Source organism: Aquarana catesbeiana, linkage group LG02 (genome assembly GCF_042186555.1).
Source record: "Aquarana catesbeiana isolate 2022-GZ linkage group LG02, ASM4218655v1, whole genome shotgun sequence".
Classification (NCBI taxonomy): Eukaryota; Metazoa; Chordata; class Amphibia; order Anura; family Ranidae; genus Aquarana; species Aquarana catesbeiana.
The window spans coordinates 18,507,993-18,529,838 of record NC_133325.1 but is presented as its reverse complement, the minus strand read 5'-3'; the positions used below and the strand labels follow the sequence as shown (position 1 = coordinate 18,529,838).

The window sequence follows — 21,846 nt, the reverse complement described above, 5'->3', positions numbered from 1 at the left end:
TACTCGACTGGCTGACATTCAAAGAGAATGCAACCTACCCAAGAACTGCCTCATTTGTGACATGCCCACCAGGTGGAACTCAACGTTGGCAATGCTGCAGCGGCTGCACACACAGCAGAGGGCCATCAATGAGTACCTGCGTGAGTATGGCACCAGGACAGGGTCAGGGGAGCTTGGCTTTTTTTTGCCACGCCAGTGGCTACTGATCAAGAAAGCATGCACTGTCCTGTCACCATTTGAGGAGGCCACGAGGATGGTGAGCAGTGACAGTGCATGCATCGGTGATACTGTCCCTCTTGTCTTCCTGTTGGAGCACACACTTCGTGGAATAATAGACAGGGCACTTGAGGCAGAACAGTGGGAGGAAGAGGAGGACTCCCTTACCTCTCAAGGCCTCCTTTATCCAGATACTAGTATTCCTGCAGGCCCACCGATCACACAGGGAGAAGAAGAGGAGGAGGAGGATTGTGTCAGCATGGAGGTGAAGGATAACACTCAGCATCAGCAGCAGTCTTCAAGGGATCGTTTGCAGTCCCCAGAAACCCATGGAGTTGTACGTGGCTGGGGGGGGTGGTTGAGGATCATGTGATCCTTAGTGACTCAGAGGACTCAGGATCGAATGCCTCTGCAAACTTACGCTGCATGGCCTCCCTGATCCTGCAAAAGGACCATAGGATTTGTAGGTTCAAGGAGAGGGATCATTACTGGCTGGCAACCCTTCTTGATCCACGTTACAAGAGTAAGGTTGCAGAACTTATCCAGCCTTCGCAGAGGGAGCAGAGGATGAAACATCTTCGGGAGGCCTTGCAGAAAGGGCCAATGACAAATGTTTTTTGACAATTTGGGGTTTTTAGTGAAATAAGGATTGGTGATAAAGCATCAGTGGAGAGGAGACACGTTTTTCCCATATTAACTCTTACAGGAGAGAATTTCCCTTCCTAGGGGTAGATTTCATCTCACTTCCTGTTGTCTCCTTCCGCTTGCAAGTAGGAGTCATTTGTAACTTGGATGTTTGAAAGTAGGGGCCTGCCCTATATACTCTGCAGAAATTGCGGCCTTAGGTGTTGGTGTTGCCACAACACTGTAAGCCCTCACAGTTACACTTGGTGGGCGCAGGAACGGGCTCTGCTGTGAAATATTAGATCAAGAATTGTAATTACATGCCCCTGTTGAACAGGGTCAGAAAAATTGGGCCTTTGGTGGTGGTGGTGATGCTGGTGCCACAGCACTGTAAGTCCTCACAGTTACTCTTTGTGGGTGCAGAAATGGGCCCTGCTGTGAAATATTAGATCAAGAATTGTAATTACATGCACCTGTTGAACAGGGGCAGAAAAATTGGGCCTTTGGTGGTTGTGGTGTTGCCACAACATTGTCTTTGACTGACCGAAGCCTCAGCAACACGTTGTCCAGGAACAGGAGTTTGTAACCTCCCAGTCTCTGGGAATGCGTTGCACAGACCTTTCTGCAAGGCCTCCAGAAGATGTTTCATCCTCTGCTCCCTCTGCGACAGCAAGATAAGGTCCGCAACCTTACCCTTGTAACGTGGATCAAGGAGGGTTGCCAGTATTGATCCCTCTCCTTGATACCACGAATACGAGGATCCTTCCGCGGGCTTTGCAGGATCAGGGAGGCCATGCAGCGTAGGTTTGCTGAGGCATTCGGTCCGGAGTACTCTGGGTCAATAAGGATGACATGATCAGCAGCCACCTCCTCCCAGCCATGTACAAGTCCATGGGTTTCTTGGGACTGTAAATGATCCCTTAAAGACTGCTGCTGATGCTGAGTGCCAGGCTCCACCTCCATGCTGACACAATCCTCCTCTTCCTCGTCCTCTTCCTGTGTGATCGGCAGGCATGCAGGAACACTGTCTGGATAAAGGGGGCCTTGAGAGCTAAGGAAGTCCTCCTCTTCCTGCCTCTGTTCTGCCTCAAGTGCCCTGTCCATTATTCCATGCAGCATGTGCTCCAACAGGTGGACAAGGGAGACAGTGTCACTGATGCATGCACTGTCACTGCTCACCATCCTTGTGGCCTCCTCAAATGGTGACAGGACAGTCCATGCATCCCTGATCATGGCCCACTGGCGTGGGGAAAAAAAAACAAGCTCCCCTGACACTGTCCAGGTAACATAGTCGCACAGGTACTCATTGATGGCCATCTGTTGCGTGTGCAGCCGCTGCAGCATGGCCAACGTTGAGTTCCACCTGGTGGGCATGTCACAGATTAGGCGGTTCTTCGGCAGGTTAAATTCATTTTGGAGGTCAGCCAGCCGAACACTGGCATTATATGACCTGCGGAAATGCACACAGACTTTTCTGGCCTGCCTCAGGACATTCTGTAAGCCCGTGTACCTGCCCGCCCGCTGCACCACCAAGTTAAGGATGTGAGCCAAACAGGGCACATGGGTCAGTTGTCCCTGTCGGAGGGTGGAGAGGAGGTTGGTGCCATTGTCGCAAACCACCATACCTGCCTTAAGCTGGCGTGGCGTCAACCACTTCTGAACCTGCCCCTGCAGACCTGACAGAATCTCTGCCCCAGTGTGGCTCCGGTCCCCCAAGCACACCAGCTCAAGCACCTCATGGCATCTTTTGGCCTGCGGCCTTGTGTAGCACCTTGAATGCCTACGGAGCACCGCTGGTTCCGAAGACAAATCAGCACAGGAAGAGGCCATAGAGGAAGAAGAAGAGGAGGGGTTGGAGGAGAGAGGTGTGGAAGAATCACAACTAGTAGTATTTTGGAGGCGTGGTAGCGGAACAACCTCCAACACTACTGCACCCTGTCCTACATCCTTCCCAGCTGCCAGAAGAATTACCCAGTGTGCGGTGAAAGATAGGTAACGTCCCTGTCCATGCCTGCTGGACCATGAGTCAGCGGTAATATACACGTTACCGCTGACCACCCAGTCCAGCGAGGCCAAGACATTGCCTTCCACATGCCGGTAAAGAGCCGGAATCACCTTCTGTGAGAAAAAGTGGCGTTTGGGAACCTGCCACTGAGGAACCGCACATTTCACAAACTCACGGAAGGGTGCAGAGTCTACCAACTGAAAAGGTAGCAGTTGAAGTGCTAGCAATTTAGCCAAGCTAGCATTCAACCGCTGGGCATGTGGATGGCTGAGAGTGAACTTCTTTCGGCGGTGCAGCAGCTGGGGCAGGGAAATTTGCCTGGTACAATCTGACGTCAGTGTACCGATAGCAGATTGCCCCCAAGTACTTGGCTGTGACACACCTAATTCTACACCTTCATTCCTCTCAGTGCAGGTTTCAGAGAGGACTGAAGGTATAGTGGGGTTGTAGATCCCAGCTGATGAGGAGCAAGGAGAGGTCCTCTTTGTTCTTTGGTGTGGGTCTTTTAGGTACGCTTGCCAATGAACTGCATGGCAGGTCAACATATGTCTAGTCAAGCATGTGGTGCCCAAGCAGGAGATGTTTTGGCCACGCGAGATACGCCGCTTGAGACATATGTTGCAAATAGCAGCGGTGGGATCTGATGCACTCGTCTCAAAAAAGGCCCACACCAAAGAACTTTTGGAATAACGCACAGAGACAGCAGCGCCCTGCACATGCGGAGCTCTGCGGTGTGATGCAGTTGGTGTGCTGCCCTTAAGCTGGCCCCTGCAGGGCATCCTGCCTCATTGGTGATGTGCCTCCTCCTCCTCTCTCCTATCAGGCACCCACGTGGAGTCAGTGACCTCATCATCCCCTCCCTCCTCATCACTGGAGCAAAGCTGGCAGTATGCTGCAGCTGGGGGAACATGACTGCTAGATTGCTGTCCTTCTTGGGCACCCCCTGTCTCTGGGCTCACGTTACTGCCTTCCTCTAGCTGGGTACCATCATCGGAGCCTTCAAAACGCTGGGCATCCTCCTGGAGCATGTACCCAACATTGTGGTCAAACAGTTCAGGGGACTCCTCAGGAGGACATGGTGGGGCTAGGGAAGGAGTGACTGATGCCATTGAGCCGGAGGAAGAGGCCGCGTTGGCAGCTGCTTTGCCAGACAAAGTACCCTGAGCCTGGGTGAGAGAGGATGAGGACGGCTTGGTCATCCACTCTACCAAGTCTTCCGCATGTTGCGGCTTAACACGGCCAGCTGCCGAAAAAAAGGACAAGCGTGTCCCACGGCCACGTGCTGATGAGGATGCACTGTCTCCATGACCAGCACTGTTGCCTCTAGACACAGAGCCTGCTTGCCCTCTTTTATTGGCTTGTGACTGTCTGCCTCTCCTTGTTGGCCTTCCAGACATACTAATGGCCTGCAGTGAGATGTAGCTGCACAAAGCTGGGATGTATATATATATTATATATATATATATATATATATATATATATATATATATATATATATATATATATATATATATATACACTGATACTGCAGCCAGCAGAATCAACTGCCTGTAGTATTATTAGTATGAGAACACCACCAATTGTCTTCAGGTAGCTTTAGGTGCACACTGTGCAGAAGACACACTACACTAACTGTAAATATTGCAGCTGCCTGCCTATGGTACTTATAGGATCAGAAGAACACCAGCAAATTTCTTCAGGTAGCTTTAGGTGCACACTGTGCAGAGGACACAGTACACTAACTGTAAATACTGCAGCTGCCTGCCTGTGGTACTAATAGGATCAGAAGAACACCAGTAATTTTCTTCAGGTAGCTTTAGGTGCACACTGTGCAGAGGACACAGTACACGAACTGTAAATACTGCAGCTGCCTGCCTGTGGTATTAATAGGATCAGAACAACAGCAATTGTCTTCAGGTAGCTTTAGGTGCACACTGTGCAGAGGACACAGTACACTAACTGTAAATACTGCAGCTGTCTGCCTGTGGTACTAATAGGCTCAGAAGAACACCAGCAATTTTCTTCAGGTAGCTTTAGGTGCACACTGTGCAGAGGACACAGTACACTAACTGTAAATACTGCAGCTGCCTGCCTGTGGTACTAATAGGATCAGAAGAACACCACCAATTTCCTTCAGGTAGCTTTGAGTACACACTGTGCAGAGGACACAGTACACTAACTGTAAATACTGCAGCTGCCTGCCTGTGGTACTAATAGAATCAGAAGAACACCACCAATTTTCTTCAGGTAGCTTTGGGTGCACACTGTGCAGAGGACACAGTACACTAACTGTAAATACTGTAGCTGCCTGCCTGTGGTACTAATAGGATCAGAAGAACACCAGCAATTGTCTTCAGGTAGGTTTAGGTGGACAGTGTGCAGAGGATGTTCGAGAAAGAAATATATATATATATATATATATATATATTACACACACAATACCTAGGATGCATATATATATAAATATCAATATATATATATATATATATATATATATATATACATACACACACACACACACAATACACTAAGTGCAGCTAACTGACTTGCCTGCCTACTCTATCTAACTTAAATCAAATGATACGGTCTCTCTCTCTCCACTGCAACACACTACACAAGGCCGCCACGCAGGTGGCCTTTTATAGTGTGGGGCGTGTACTAAACCCCCTGAGCCATAATTGGCCAAAGCCACCGTGGCTTTGGCCAATTACGGCTCTCTGTACAGACGGCGCTGTGATTGGCCAAGCATGCGGGTCATAGTGCATGCTTGGCCAATCATCAGCCAGCAATGCACTGTGATGCCGCAGAGAATTATGGGCTGTGACACGCCACTCGAATGTGGTGCGAACGGCCCATAACTTTCGCAATTCGATGAACGGTCAAATAGGCAATGTTCGAGTTGAACATGGGTTCGACTCGAACTCGAAGCTCATCCCTACTGAAGAGTCATGATAAATATAAGTTCCACCTTCTGCACATGCTGTTCCTTTAAATGCACAGACCAAGCCTGGCCAAAGCACAGGCCTCCAGTTTTTCAATCAGTCTGAAGAACAAGTGATTGGTCCTTAAAACTGGTTCTGAGTGGTGAGAGCACAAGTTGGAGGGAGGGGGCATGCACAGGCTGTTGTCTAATAGGTGCACGATTCCTTGGATTTGTGGCTTTTGTCCACAGGAGGCTAAAGTGGTGGGAACATGCGGCTATGAAGTCAGGCACTGACATCTATCTTGGTGCTTGAGCTTTGGGAACCTCACTGTCCTAGCACAACAGGGGTACTGTGATCTGCTACAAACAAATGGTGACTGCCCTCACCTATAACTGGCCTTTGCAGCAAGGAGCACATAAAAGGGCAACGCATGCAAAACAAAACCAAACCAAAGAAATTCCAAGCTCAACTTACTGACCAGCTTGCAACCAACTGAATTACCCTGTATAACAGTATGCGTTAAACAAAAACAGGGGTTTAGTTTGAACACATTTGCAAATACATGCGTAAGCTACAGAGCCCTGTCAAGGCACCCCAGTATTATCTGCAGTCTTAACTCTAAATTTTAAGGGCCTCCACAGTGGAAGCACATGCATTATAATGGACAGACAGATAGGCTTGGTGCTTGAGCTTCAGGAACCTCGCTGTCTGAGCACAGCAGGGGTACTGTGACCTGCTGACTAGATCCTAGACAAGGATCTGGTATAGTAATGGGGGACCCCTACACAAAAGAAGTTGTGGGGTTCCCCCATAATTCATACCATGTCATATAGGTTGGGTATTAATTTTAAGGGGATGCCAAGAAAACACAGTAAGAGTTGACCCCCAAATTCTATCTATGAATTTTTTTGGAGGGAATATTATACAAAAATCAAGAAAAAAAAAGCATGCGGTCCCCTGCAAAATTCCATGCCAGACCCTTATCCGAAAATGAGACTGGCGGGGCAGGAAAGGGGGGGGGGCGTATGCCTACCTCCTGAATTATACCAAGCCATATGCCTTCAACAAGGGGGTCACATGTTGATGGTGATCAGACCTTCTTCTCCACAATCCTGGTCTGGTAGTTATGGGGTTCTGTAGCAGGGTTCCTGGAATCTGGAAAGCTCTCTTTAAAAATAAGGAGACACACAGATACTGTCCCCCACCCCCGCATGTGAATCAGTAATGGGTATGGAAAGTGTAACTAAAAAGACAGGGACAGTCTTGGACAAGTCCTTTATTTATTCATTTATTCCCACAATGCACATCCATGATGCCTGATGCTTGCCAAAAGCAAAAACCCAACGATGACTACTTTCTGAATAACCTCTCCCTGAGCTTTCATCGGCAATAAAAGAAAAGGGATGGGCATAGTGGTCACATAATTGGCCAAAATTATCATATTTAGACAATGATGTGACCACCCCATTCCTAACACCTTTGATTATGTGGCTAGGGACTCCCGGCCATGTAAGTGAATGGGCTAGGTGACGTCAGTGGTTGGTATGGATGCAGTGGATGCAAGCACCCACTGCTTGCTTAGAGCCCAACACAGGGCAATTTTTCTTTCCCCCATGCAGTGGGGCTGTGCCCACACTGCATGGGTCAACTACTCGTTTTTTCTTGGGGTGCGAACAAAGTTCATACTCACTTGATCCACTGAACCTCCAGAAAATCCAGCTCCCCCACAGTCCAGCAGACAGTTTCTGTCTATGGAGAGGGCTGACTTCAGGAACAGTCCATTTTCAAGACGGCTGGAGCGAGGGGGTGCCAGACTGGTCTTGTGTGAGGAGGATCGTCAGGTAAGGTAAATACATCTCTGCTGTTCTCTCCCCTAGAAAAAAAGCAAGCAGTTAACCCATGCAGTGTGGGCACAGCCCCACTCTACATGAAAAAAAAAATTGCCCAGAGTTCTGTTTTAACACCAATGTCTATGTCTGCCAAATGCAGAAGAAGAGGTTCCATGAGACAATCAATGTCAACCATATTCAGGCAAATGTGGAGTCCCACAGTACAATCCATATCCTCCACATGCAGTACAGTGTGGAGTCCCGACGGTCAATGTATGTCTTCCACATTTAGGACAATAGGGAGCCAAGGAGGACAATCTTTGTCTACCAAATGCACATCAATATGGTGTCCCATGGGACAATCTATGTTTGGATTAGACAACATGGAGAACTGTGGAACTACATCTGCCACATGGCTAGGATAATGTGGAGTCTGTGGGACAATCTATGTCCTCCACATGGTTTAAACATTGCAGAATCCTGTGGTACAATCTACGTTCATCATGTGGATTGGAAAATGTAGAGTTTCATGAGATAGACTATGTTGGTCATATGCAGGACAATGTTGACTCGTATTGTATATTAGACATGCAGAGCAAATGTGAAGTCCATGGGACAATCTATCTCCTCAACATGCAGGACAGTGTAGAGTCCTGAGAGTCATTCTATGTCTTCCACATTCAGGACAATATAGATCCAGGAGGAACAACCTTTGTTTGCCACATGCAAAAGATTGTAGACGCATGCAAGACAATCTATGACCACCACATGGATTGCAAAATGTGGAGTCCCATGGAACAATCTACTGTGTGTCCCTCACATGGACAATTTATGCCCACAAAATGAAGTCCCATAGGACAATCTATATCCACCATATGCAAAGATGACGTGGAGTCTCATAGGAAAATCTAAGTCTGTCACATGCAGAACAATGTAAAGTTCCATGGGGCAATCTAATTCCACAACATTGAAGACTATATGGAATCCCATGGTACCATATATGTCTGCCACATGCAGAATCATTGTTGAGCCCCGTAGAAAAATCTATTGCCATCTTTGCAATGATGTGGCATCTCGTAGAAAAATTGATGTCCAGCTCATGCAGAACAATATGAAGTCCAATGGGGCAATCTATATCCACAACATTCAGGACAATGTGGCGCCGCACAGGACAATATATATCTGTCAAATGTAGAGACAATGTTGAGTTTTGCCAGACAATCTATGCCCACTACATGGATTGAACTTCTTGCTGCTTCTCAAAGGCCTTGGAAGGTTTAATATTGCTTCCTTGCTGGGTCACTCTCCAGCAGGCAGTGAACCCTGCTATTCCATGCTCCAGACCTTATATACACCTCTCAGCCAACTGCTGGTCACTCACCTGACCAGGGATTGGCTGAGGCTGCATACACAATCAGCTCAGGCTCTACCTTCTCCACCACAATTTTTCAGCACTTTCTGGAAAAACAGGTGGAAACATGCAAGCCTGCAGCTGCAGAACGTAGAACAGCCTACACTAGTCAAACCTACCTCCACTGAGTACAGCTGAGCCCAAAATAACTACAGTACATCTACCTAAATCCTACCTACACATTAGCACCTAACTAATAGAGTGCTACATACCATATGCAGGAAAACATGGAGTCTCATAGGATGATCTGTGTCTACCACATGCAGCAACAATGTGGGGTCTCAGTGTCACACGAAGCATATGGATACCCTTCGGATGATCTATTTCTGCCACATGAAGAACAATACGAAGTCCAGTGATACAACCTATATCCTACACACATGTAAACATTTTTTAAATCTAATGGGATAATCTACATTTGCCACATGCAGGACAACGTGGAGCTGTATGGGACAATTCATGTCCACTCCATGAAGGACAATATGTAGACTGTGAGGCTATCTTTGTCCATCATGTGGATTGGATAGTGTGGAGTCCCATTGGACAATCTATGTCCCCCACATGGACTGGACAACATTGAATCCTTTGGGGCAATCTAAGTCCATTACATGGATTGAATAAAGTGGACTCCATGCGATAACCTACAGTATATCTGCCACATGAAGGACAGCACAGAGTCACATTAGACTATTTATGTCTGCAACATGTATTGAAGTGGAGTAATTTGGAACAATCTGTTTTCTACATTCAAGACAGAGTGGAGCCCCAAGTGACTGCTAATGCTGAATAATATGGAGTCCTGTGAGACAATCTAACTCCTCCACAGGCAGGACAGGCTATGTCCACCACATGAAAGATAATGTGGAGTCTCATGGGATAAACTATGGCCTGCCAATAGCAGGCCAAGACTGGGTCCTATGGAACATTATACTGTATGTTCCCCACATGCTGGCTATTGCAGAGTGCCATGGGGCAATCTGTGTCCACCACATGTAGGACAACATATTGCGGACATAGATTTTTGCAATGCAACTACACATTTTCCTGTAGTGGCAGAAGTAGATTGTCCTACAAGTTCATCATTGACCTTCATGCATGGGAATGTTTGATCATTCTTCCAGAAGCGCATTTGTGAGGTCACTGATGTGGAAGAGAAGGCCTGGCTCGCAGTCTCCACTCTAATTCATCCCAAAGGTGTCCTATTGGGTTGAGGTCAGGACTCCCTTCACTGGAACTAAGGGGTCAAGCTCAACCCCTGAAAAACACCTCAAACCATAATCCCCCCTCCACCAAATGATTTGACCAGTGCACAAAGCCAAGGTCCATAAAGACACGGATGAACAAGTTTGGGGTGGAAGAACTTGACTGGCCTGCACAGAGTCCTGACCTCAACCCGATAGAACACCTTTGGGATGAATTTGAGCGCAGACTGCAAGCCAGGCCTTCTTGTCCAACATCAGTGCCTAATCTTACAAATGCGCTTCTGGAAGAATGGTCAAAAATTCCCATAGACACACTCCAAAACGTTGTGGACAGCCTTCCCAGAAGAGTTGAAGCTGCTATAGCTGCAAAGGGTGGGCCAACTTAATATTGAATCCTATGGACTAAGACTGGGATGCCATTAAAGTTCATGTGCATGTAAAGGCAGGCGTCCCAATACTTTTGGTAATATAGTGAATGTCTGACTTATGCAAGACAATATGTAGTGCCATGAGAAAATCCATGTCCACTACATGTACAGATAATGCGGAGTCCCATGGGACAATCATATGCCTGCCACATACAGTACAATATTGAGTCCGGTAAAACTATTTACGTCCACTGATGAATTGGACAGTGGGGATTGGGGAGTCCCATGGGCGAATTTATGTCTGCCACATGCAGGACAATGTGGAGTTCCATGACACAATCGGTGTTCACCACGTGAAGTCCAAAATAGAGTCCCATGGGAAAAATCTATGTCTGACAAACGCAGGTCAGTGTGTAGTTTTGTGAATAATCTATGTCCACAATATGTAGGCCAATTTGGAGTCCCTATGTACGTCTCTTGCAGGACAAGGTGGAGTTCTGTGGCACTATCTCTATTTGTCACGTCAGGATATTGTTGAGTCCCTTCAGACAATCTATGTCCACCACATGCCGGACAATGTGGAGTGTTGTTGGAGATTCTATGTCTGCCACATACAGGAGAATGCGGGGTAATCTATTACCAGCATATGCACCGTTAAGTCCCATGGGAACATCCATATTTGCCAATTCAAGAGGTAATTTGGAGTCCCATGGGAAATTCTAAATCTGCCACATGCAGACCAATGTAGAGACCAATGGGACAATCTATGATTTTCATATGCAGGACAATATGTAGTAAAGCTACTGTAAATCAGTTACATGCAAGACAATGTTGTGTTCTGTGGAACAATTTATGTCCACTACAAGTTGGTCGATGTTGAATCACATCTATCTATGTCTGCCAGATGCAGGACAATGTGGGATCTCGTAGTATGAGCTATGTTCTCCACATACAGGCCTATGTTGAGTACCATGGGACAATTTATTTTTATCACATTGGAATATGTGGAGATGCATAAGACAAATCTATGCCGCCACATGGAGGCCAATGTGGAATCACATGAAATAATCTCTGCCACATATAGATTGCTCCATAGCACATTGTCCTATAACTGTCATATGCGGAAAAATGTGGAGCCCCATGGGAAATCTATGTCTGGTCTGCCACATGCAGGATAATGTTGAGTCCCATGATACAATTTATATCCACCACATGGATTGGACAATGAGCAGACTTGTGGACAATCTTTGTCCACCACATGCAAAATTATGTGGGGTCCTGTAGAATAATCTAGGTGTGTCACATGTTGAAAAATTGTATAGAACCATGGGACAATTTAAGTCTACCACATGCAGGACAATGTGGAGCACCTTGGGACAATTTATGACCACAACATGGATTTGAAAATGTGGAATCCTGTGGGACAATCTATGTTCACCACGTTTATTGAACAACATGGAGTTCCTTTAGAATAGCTTATGTTTCCCACGTGTTTTAAAATGTAGAGTCCCGTGGCACAATGTACACTACATGCCGGACACAATTGAGTCCAAGGAAACATTTTTTGCCAACTGGCAAAACATTGTGGAGGGAAAATCTTTGCTGGCCACATGTAGGACAATGTGGAGTCCTGTGGGACAATCAATATCTGCCACATGCAAGACAATATGAAGTTTTGTGGGATGCTCTCTGTCTGTCACATGTAGAACAATGTGGTGTCCCACGGGACAATCTATATCCACCACATGCATTACAACGTTCAGTCATCTGGGAAAATGTATTTCCGCGACATATAGGGCAATAATGAGTTCCATGGGATCAATTTCTGCCACGTCATAAGTAGAGAAAACATCACTGTATTTTATCAGCTGCTCACCTAGTGTCTATGTATGTTCTGCATGATTATCCTCATTATCCAAGTGAAAGTTTAAATATGATTTCTTGCTCCTCAACTTTGGCAGGATAAGAATTATTGGCTTCCACTAGGTGGCAACATGCCACTGTCTAGCTGGCTGTTATTACAGTTGAGTAAATTGTAAAAAGATGCATCGTAACAACAAGACATTTAGAACAATAGTCTTTACTTTTGGGTATGACATCCCAGACATTATTTGCAGCCTCTTTGGGTCTTTCCAGTCTTTAGAAGAAAAAAAAGGTGGCATTTGTCCCTGGTAAGAATTCCACATAAACCACTTAGACTCATTACCCTAGTTGCGTGGGTATCAGAGTCTTCCCCTCTGCTGCCATAAAAGAAAAAAAAGTGACTTACATGGTGCCTTGGCCATTCAGGAAGAGCCTCATATTTTTTTTTATGAATACAAGGCTTACTCTAATTGTCCAAGGTGGAGTGGTGGCTCATATCACAATCTAAACCTCATCTAATCAAAGCATGCCTTGGCATGCCTTGTATTCGTCATTTCTTCAATCCACAAGAGAGGCATACTACAAGGTTTTATTGTCTTTTAGTGCCTCCTGTAGTATGTTGGAGCTCACAGAGATAGGTGCACATGATAGAACAAATATTTTGTAGACAGTCCCTCATCCTGGGCCCTGCCTCAAAGCTTCTGTAGATGATATAGTAATATTTTAAAGTCCTTATCTAAGATAATCTCAATAGTGCCTCCAATTGTTGCCCAATTTTACACCCTCTGCAGGCTACTGTTTTGTTGTTGAGCCCGTGTGACATTAACCACCTAAGCTCCAGAAGGTTTTACCCCTTCATGACCAGGCCATTTGACACTGCACTACTTTAACCGGCAAATGCATTGTCATGCAACACTGTACACAAATTAATTGTATATCTTTTTTCACAGAAATAGAGCTTTTGGTGCTATTTGATTACCACTGTTTTTTTTTTTGCTAAAGTATTGAAATGTAGGAACAAGTAACATCCAGTAAAACAAACTTTTTTTTTTTATAAACAGGAACATTATTACGTTGTATTGTCTTCATAGCGTGTCTCAGTGAGGCGATGCTCCATTAACGTATAGTCTGTGACCTGTGTTCAGAGATCCACTTTCTCTGTCCATGTGTTCTCCTTGAAGACTTACCTAATTATCCATTGCAATAGGCAGGTCACTCTTGATGAGTTCATCAAAAATTGAAGAGGGCACAGCAGCCATATTTATAAAGGGCAAAACAAAAACATGATGAGTGAATGTCAGTCTGGAGGAATGGATGTATTTAGGCAAGTTGACTTGTGTGCAAACCACCCTAGTGTAGCAATGACCCCCAAAGGGCCATTAGAAGAAAATGTGGTCCCTTTTAACCTGTTCACGGGCAGCTTGCATCCAGTCATAATAGCACACTAAAAAAAAAAAATCAGGCTCCAGTCTAGAGGCCTTCAATTCAAGTCAGCAACCAGGTGAGGCTGAATAAAATGTCTTTGTTTCGTCCAAGGAGTACACGTTTCAAATGGAGCCAACAGTAACACGTTTCAGCCTATCAAGGCCTTACTCATAGTTTTTATGGGTAAGGCCCTAATAGGCAGAAACACGTTAGAGTTGGCTGTTTGTAACATGTGTACACCATGGACGAAAGAGAGACATTTTATTCAACCTCGCCTGGTTGCCAAATTTATCTACATACAGTGGAGAAGATAATTATTTGATCACCTGCAGATTTTGTAAGTTTGCCCACTTAAAAATTATAGACCCTTCATTCCTTTGCATCATATGTGTATTTTAAATGATATCAACCAAAAATGCAGAAAAAACACATGATACAAATGTTATAAATTGAGTTGCAGTTCAGTGAGTAAAAGAAGTATTTGATCCCCAAGCAAAACAGAACTTAGTACTTTGTGGAGAAACCCTTGTTGGCAAGCACAGAGGTAAGACGTTCCTTGTAGTTGGTGACCAGGTTTGCACACATCTCAGGAGGAATTTTGGTCCACTCTTCTTCACAGATCTTCTCTAAATCCTTAAGATTTCTTTGCTGTCACTTGGCAAATCAAAGTTTTAGCTCCCTCAATAAATTTTCTATAGGACTGAGGTCTGGTGATTGGCTAGGCCACACCATGACCATAATGTGCTTCTTCTTGAGCCACTTCTTTGTTGCCTTGGTGGTATGGTTTGGGTAATTGTCATGCACATCCACGACCCATCTTCAGTGTTCTGGCTGAGGGAAGAAGGTTCTCATCCAAGATTTTACAATACATGGCCCTATGCATTGGCCCCTCAATGCGGCAAAATCTGCCAGTACCTTTAGCAGAGACACAGCCCCAAAGCATAATGTTTCCACCTCCATGCTTGACTGTAGAAATGGTGTTCTTAGGATCAAAGTCAGCATTTTTCTTCCTCCAAACATGGCGAGTCAAGGGGGACCTTTACGGGTGCTGCAGGATTTCAATCCATGGCGGCGGTAAGAGTACTCATCAGATCCTCCCAAATATTTATAGTCTCTCCAGCCGTGCCTTCTGAGTCAGACTCTCAGGGATTAGCCAAGGTCCAATAAACATTCACAACCCCAGTGACTGGTCCTCTTGTAGCATGGCTAGAACCTTCTTCCAACAGCAGACAGGAACAATGTTCAAGCAGACCTTAAAAATAGATTGCGGGGCAACTGGGTGCAGCTCAGCTAGAACACTAAAATTTAGCCAACCCAAGGCTGGGGTACTCTCCACATGTCATTCTGAGCAGGGGCGGACTGACCATTGAGCCACTCGGGCACAGACCGAGGGCTCTGGGCCACTAGGGGGCCCCTTCAGGGTTGCCAGCCTCAGTAAAACCAGGGACAGTATGTATAAATCTGTGTTTTTTTTACATCTGTCTGTGTATACTGTGTGATTGTATACTGTGTGGCCGCATAATCTCTGATTGCCTGGGGGCCCCATAATCTCCTATTGCCCGGGGGCCCCATGAGTTATCAGTCCGCCCCTGATTCTGAGACTCCATGATTAAAAGAACTGAAACCCAATTAATGAAAGGGGCGTGCCAGGGACAGTCAGGTTGGGGAGAAAGAGGCTAGATGATGCTGGACTTCCTCCAGACTGGAAATAAGGGTGGGGCTCTATCTGACTTGCTGCAGCTTCTAGGGCACATTGTGGAGAAGCTCAATGTGCAGTGAAATCAGAGTAAGCCATTTCAGTACAAAAGAAGAGCCTGTGCAAATCTAAAAGGGAAGGCCAGAGGTAATATTTAAATAAGTAGCATTGCTTTTAAGTGATACAATTAGCTTACAATCCATCCTATCAGACTCCTTTAACTTAAGTATGACGATGTGGATAGATGTGTTGTAGAAGAAACCGGACCACCGTGTTGTGCAGTGAAAATGTAATACAAGTTTATTAAAACACACACGATAGATAGATAGATAGAGCATTTTAACAACAAAATAAAAAAAGCTCTATTGTTTATATTTCAAAGATATATTCATAGCATTTATATCATCTATGCTAAGAAACTGATTAACATATGACACTCTCCTCATTACTACCAGACAGGCCCATTTAGGACATTACTCTGGGTTCAGCATTATTAGTCCCCAGCTGCTGTGGCCAGGGAAGGAGCTGATGGAGTATAATCTGTCCTTGACCATAGTTTTTGGGGGTCCAGAGGTGACAGTAGGGGTCCAACATACCTATTATATCTCCTTAAAGAGGACCTGTGGTCAGCAATATTCTATCATATGGGGGACTTCTGTGGTAGCAATAAAGTTAAGTAAAAAAATAAAGTAGTATTCGATTAATAAATAAAAAAAACACAAAGTGTTAAAGCCGCCATGTACATGCACAAATGTAAAAGGCATGTGTCCAGCGTGGCTACCTACAAAAACAACAACCGCAATCCACTCACTCTAAACTAATGAACTGTGAAGACTTTTTAGGCATTATGGATAATTTTGGGTATTGAAGATTGTCACTATATCATGGGCACATAAAATTTTAAGGCATGCTTGGTATCCATTTACTCGACTCAAACTCATCTTTTATATTCCACCCCAAAAAAAAAAAAAGGGTAATGTACTGTGTTTGTGCACACTAAACTTAGTGGGTTTGAGAAAACATTTGCCCCGATATCATGGTACATAAAATTATTGCAGTTACCACCATTTTAATCTTCAGAGTCTCTGCTTTCAGAAAAAAAAATAGAGGGGGATTTATCAAAACCAGAATCTGGATCAGGCGTGCAAGGCATCCAATTGGCTTCCATCTTTAAATTTTCAAAGCATAACTGAACAACATGAAGACGGAAGCTGATCGATAGCCAAAGCTGCTCCAGCTTCTAGTTCTGAAAAATTCCCACCAGAATGTCAAGAGCTGGTTCTGACCAGCTCAGTAGATTTTTTTTTTTTTTGTTAAAGCAAAGGCTGGGATTCTTTCCTAAATGTACATAATATAACTGGGTACTAACATTTATAGGTAAAGTTGATCCAGAGAATATCCGATTGCCTCTTTGGGGGGGGGGGGGGGATCAAGAAGCAATTGTTCCCCTGCTGGAGCAAATTGGATCATGCTTTATTGGGGATTTTTTTGCCTTTCTATTTGTGTGTGTTTTGTTTTGGGTTTTTTTCTGCGAGTTGAACTGGATGGACTTGTGTCTTCTTTCAACCAGATTAATGATTTGGGTTTTAGCTGGTCTTCAGGCGTAAAATGTGCATTGTTCAAAAAAAAAGACAAAAACTCCAACACAGCAATGTGTAAAAATACTATCAAAACTATAGTAGCAACTAAAGGTTTAGGAAGCAAACACACCATATTATTCAACCAAGTTCCAACTCATTCCCATCCAAGAAAATGGATCCTACTTAATCCCAAATCAGATGCCTGTTGGAACTCCTTTATCTTGTGTAGATGACCGCATATGAGATCCTCATGATCTGAAATGAATGTACAACACTCTGACACCAGTTGGTAGACTCCACCTTGGGCATCTGAGAGCTAGTCACCAGCCATGTAGTTCTGTGACACCGTCTTAGGCAGGCCATGCACGGTGCAAATTACTTTCCTGCAACCATGGGTTGCAGGAAAAAAATTTGCACGATTACCCCATCAGCATGGACAGTGCTGACAGGGGAGTCCCTCGTGCCGAGCTATTGTCTGCTCCCAGGGAAGCCGCCCTCGCCAGTAGAAGACAGTGAGAAATTGCTAGCAGCTATAGCTAGCGATAATTATAAGAGACTCTGGCAGGTTGGTTGTACCCAAATTAATTCATCAATCTACTTGGTAGATTCAGCCTATCCTTTAAACAGTTTGAATCTCAGCCGGTTCCTGCTGAACCAACCGAGATTCGAAGTGTGTATGGCTGGCCTTAAGTGTTTGAGTCGCTTCTGCTGTCAGATCTGCTATATCTTCAATGATTTCACTGGTTATCTGATCCATGACTCCAGTACACTGGGTCATCTTACTCATCATTCCCCATCCCATTTATGAAGAGTTTGCTGTATAAAACATATCCACTCTAGAGATACTGGTTGCAGCCAGTAATAGATCATGGATGGAAGTGATCTGCTGCTGCACAGATGCCTGTGTGGGTCTGAATCTGGTCTCCACTGACCATTTCCAGGACCCACCAAGAGCAAATAAAGTGCGAGGAAAAAAAAAAAAAAAAGGGGGAATGCAGCTCTGCTAAAAGTAAAACATGGACCATCACTCTGAGCTTTACCATTCCACTACATTATATAAAAATCACACTATTGTGATATCATTTGAAATCAGCAGACTGTTGATTATATTTTGAAATAAAACATTTGGCGGTGCATAACATTACCTGAAACGCCATGTTGGGAAAACATACAGGGAATTTTTTTTTCAAATTTCTACTATTTCTTATAAAAGCCAAAGAAAAAAAAATATACGTATCCAAATTTCCTACCAAATGAAAGCCCTATCTGTCCCAAAAAACTGAAGTACAATTCATTTGTGTAGACTACAGATGCTAAAAAGGTATAAATGCACAGAACTGAGACTTTGCCAAAAAAGAAAAAAAAAAAAGAAAGAAAATACTCTGTGACTCAAGGGGTTAAGGTGGAGAAAGGTCAGGGGACCAAAATGGTTAATGATAGGTTTCAGCATTTATGTAGTTACTGATATTACCTATAGTTACACCTTAGGTCCAACATCGTAACATTTCTAGGATCAAATATTGTTTTTCACAAACAAACCTTTCCAAAAAGAAAAAGCTCTATCCACGCAGAGTCAATTAAGAGAACCCCAATTGTAGGAATATGATTACACACTTAGCAAGCTCAGATCTCTTTCAGTTGTACAGTGTGATTAGTCTATGGAGATGAGCAAACAGAGAAATAAGTTTGGAAAGGACATCCAATCTTCACCTTTTGGAATCTCTAAAGCCTCATACACAAGATCAGATTTCAATCCGTGGAATTTTGTCCGAAGGGCGTTGACCGTGAACTTGGTATGCATTCAAACGGCATAACTTTTTCAGCAACACACTGTTGGAAAGCTTATACCAGCTTAGGAAGTTGCTTTCTCACTGAACAAAGAATTTGCCTGTAAAAATGTCATCCATGAGAGGGGGTGGGATGTTGAAAGAAGGTGTAGACAAGGTGGAATTAGCTGGAACCTTCAAGCATCACTGATGTCTCAACAGTCAGAAGAATGTGGAAAGGACTTTCCCCTAACACTCTAAAGGCTTGGAAAGATGCCACTTGACCACTATTCTCTGGTACTGAGGCAGTGTTATTGCATGAGCTCAGGATCTTGCAATGATAAGGCACTTGGGAACACAGCTCAGTTAGTGAAGGATAAAAATGCATTAAATGTTCAACCAAGTTTGTTGTTAGTTTGGATTTTAAAGTAGGGTTATACTTTTTCACTAGTTTGTGGGATGACATGGGGCGTGAAACTAAAGAGACACCTGCATCTCTTTCATTGGGGCTTACCCCTTTATAATCCACCCTTCTCCCAGAGTTATCTCACTGCAGCTGAAGCTTGTGAATCCTCTGCATTAATTGTAAAAGCTTTGTCTCATTCTGGCTTCTCTGCAGTGTGGACCCTCTGATGTCTGAGAAGACCCATCTTCTGAGTAAAAGCTTTATCACATTCAGTACACTCATAAGGCTTCTCTCCAGTGTGAATCATTTGATGTCTGATGAGATCTTTTTTCACTGTAAAAGCTTTGCCGCATTCCGAACACTGATATGGATTCTCACCCTTGTGCGCCTTCTGGTGTATAATAAAGCTTTCCTTATGTTTAAAAGCTTTATCACATTCTGAACATTGAAACGGCTTCTCTCCAGAGTGAACTATCTGGTGTCTGATAAGGCCATCCTTACGTGAAAAATCTTTACCACACTCAGAACATTGATAAGGCTTCTCTCCAGTGTGAACCATCTTGTGTCTGATAAACTCTGGCCGCATTGTAAAAGCTCTGTCACACTCAGAGCATTTATATGGCTTCTCTCCAGCGTGAATCCTCTGGTGTCTGATATACTCCTTCTTCCCGGGAAAAGCTTTGTCACATTCAGAACACTGATACGGCTTCTCTCCAGTGTGAATCCTCTCATGTATGATAAGCCTTGACTTTACTGTAAAAGCTTGTTCGCATTCTGAACACTGAAACGGCTTCTCTCCAGTGTGAATCTTCTGGTGTCCGAAAAGCTGTGACTTATGTGAAAAACATTTATCACATTCAGAACAATGATATGGCTTCTCTCCAGTGTGACGTATCTGGTGAACGATAAGCTCTGAGTTCAATGCAAAAGTCATGTTACATACAGAACACTGATGTGGCTTCGCTCCGGTGTGAACTTTCTGGTGTGTGATCAGGCTTTCATTATGTCTAAAAGCTTTACCACATACAGAACATTGATATGGTTTCCCTCCAATGTGAATTCTCTGGTGTCTGTTGAGAGTTGGCTTCAGTGTAAAAGCTTTGCCACATTCAGAACACTTAAACGGCTTCTCTCCAGTGTGAATCCTCTGGTGTAGGATAAGATGTTGCTTGTTTGCAAAAGCTTTCCGACATTCAGAACACTCATGCAACTTCTCTCCAGTGTGAATCCTCTGGTGTTGTTTAAGGCTTTCCTTATGTGCAAAAGCTTTATCACATTCAGAACACTGATACAGCTTCTCTCCAGTGTGAATCTTCTGGTGTGAGATAAGATTAGCCTTCAATTGAAAAGCTTTATCACATTCAGAACACTCATAGGGCTTCTCTCCAGTGTGAATCATCGTATGAGTGATAAGACCTGATTTTGTAGTAAATGCTTTATCACATTCAGAACATTGATATGGCTTCTTTCCAGTGTGAACCCACTGGTGTGAGATAAGCTGTACCTTCTGTGGAAAAGATTTGTCACATTTGGAACACTGAAATCCTTTCTCCCCTGTGTGAATCCTCTTGTGTACATTAAGGCCTTCCTCATATCTAAAAGTTTTGTCACATTCAGAACACTGATATGGCTTTTCTCCAGTGTGAACCCTCTGGTGTCTGATCAGATCTGCCTTCGCTATAAAAGCTTTGTCACATTCAGAGCACTGAAATGGCTTCTCACCGGTGTGAACCATTTTGTGTTTGTTAAGATTACCATTGGTTGTAAAACATTTGTCACATTCAGAACACTGATATGACTTCTCTCCAGTATGGAGAAACTTGTGTGTGATAAAATGTGACTTTGTTTTAAAAGCTTTGTCACATTCTGAACACTGAAATGGTTTCTCTCCAGTGTGAAACGTCTGGCGTCTGATAAGTTTTGCCTTCATGATAAAACTTTGTCACGTTTCAAACAAGAAATTGCTTTTGAAATGATTTCTCTTATGTATGAATGGGCTGTAAAGTGATTGTCAATTCCAGAATGCCAAATATACTTCTCTCCTGTTGTCCTCTGAAGCTGGATCGATGTTGAAGAGCATCCAAAACATTTATGACATTAAGAACACCAATATGGCTTGTGTCCTGTGGGAATCCTCCTGTGAACTGTAATAAAGCCTTTTAGTCCCTTAAAAATTACCCATATGGCTTGTTACCTGTGGGACTTAGTTGTACTTATGAAGGCCAACATGACAAAAAAAAAAAAAAGTTGATTCTTCAGTCCACCTATACAGAAAAAAAAAATAAAATTAAAACATAAAAGTCAGAATTCTATATAAAGGGATGAATAAAGTGTTATTTAACAAGTACCTCCACTTTTGTTGAAAACAAAAAAACAATCCCCTCTGGGTGACCAATGTACATTACTGGGAATTTTAACAAACCTTGTTGCAAATTCTCACCTTTTTCTGAGCAGAAGAAAAAGCCGTTTGCCTATGTTGATGCACAAAGTGAATCTGAATTAGCGTGAATCTTTCATTATTATTCAGCTGA

The 21,846-nt window shown here is 44.0% G+C and overlaps 1 protein-coding gene across 1 annotated transcript in view; it reads right to left on the bottom strand.

Annotated features, from left to right (window-relative positions):
- The window catches only part of LOC141126683 (uncharacterized), a 640,228-nt gene extending 618,658 nt beyond the window's left edge, over nucleotides 1-21,570 (bottom strand). The window contains exon 1 of the mRNA XM_073612648.1: nucleotides 19,536-21,570. Within this exon, the coding sequence (XP_073468749.1) occupies nucleotides 19,536-21,245 (1,710 nt within the window). The 5' untranslated portion in view covers nucleotides 21,246-21,570. The remainder of the gene's footprint in view (nucleotides 1-19,535) is intronic.
- Between the last annotated feature and the right edge of the window lie 276 nt (nucleotides 21,571-21,846).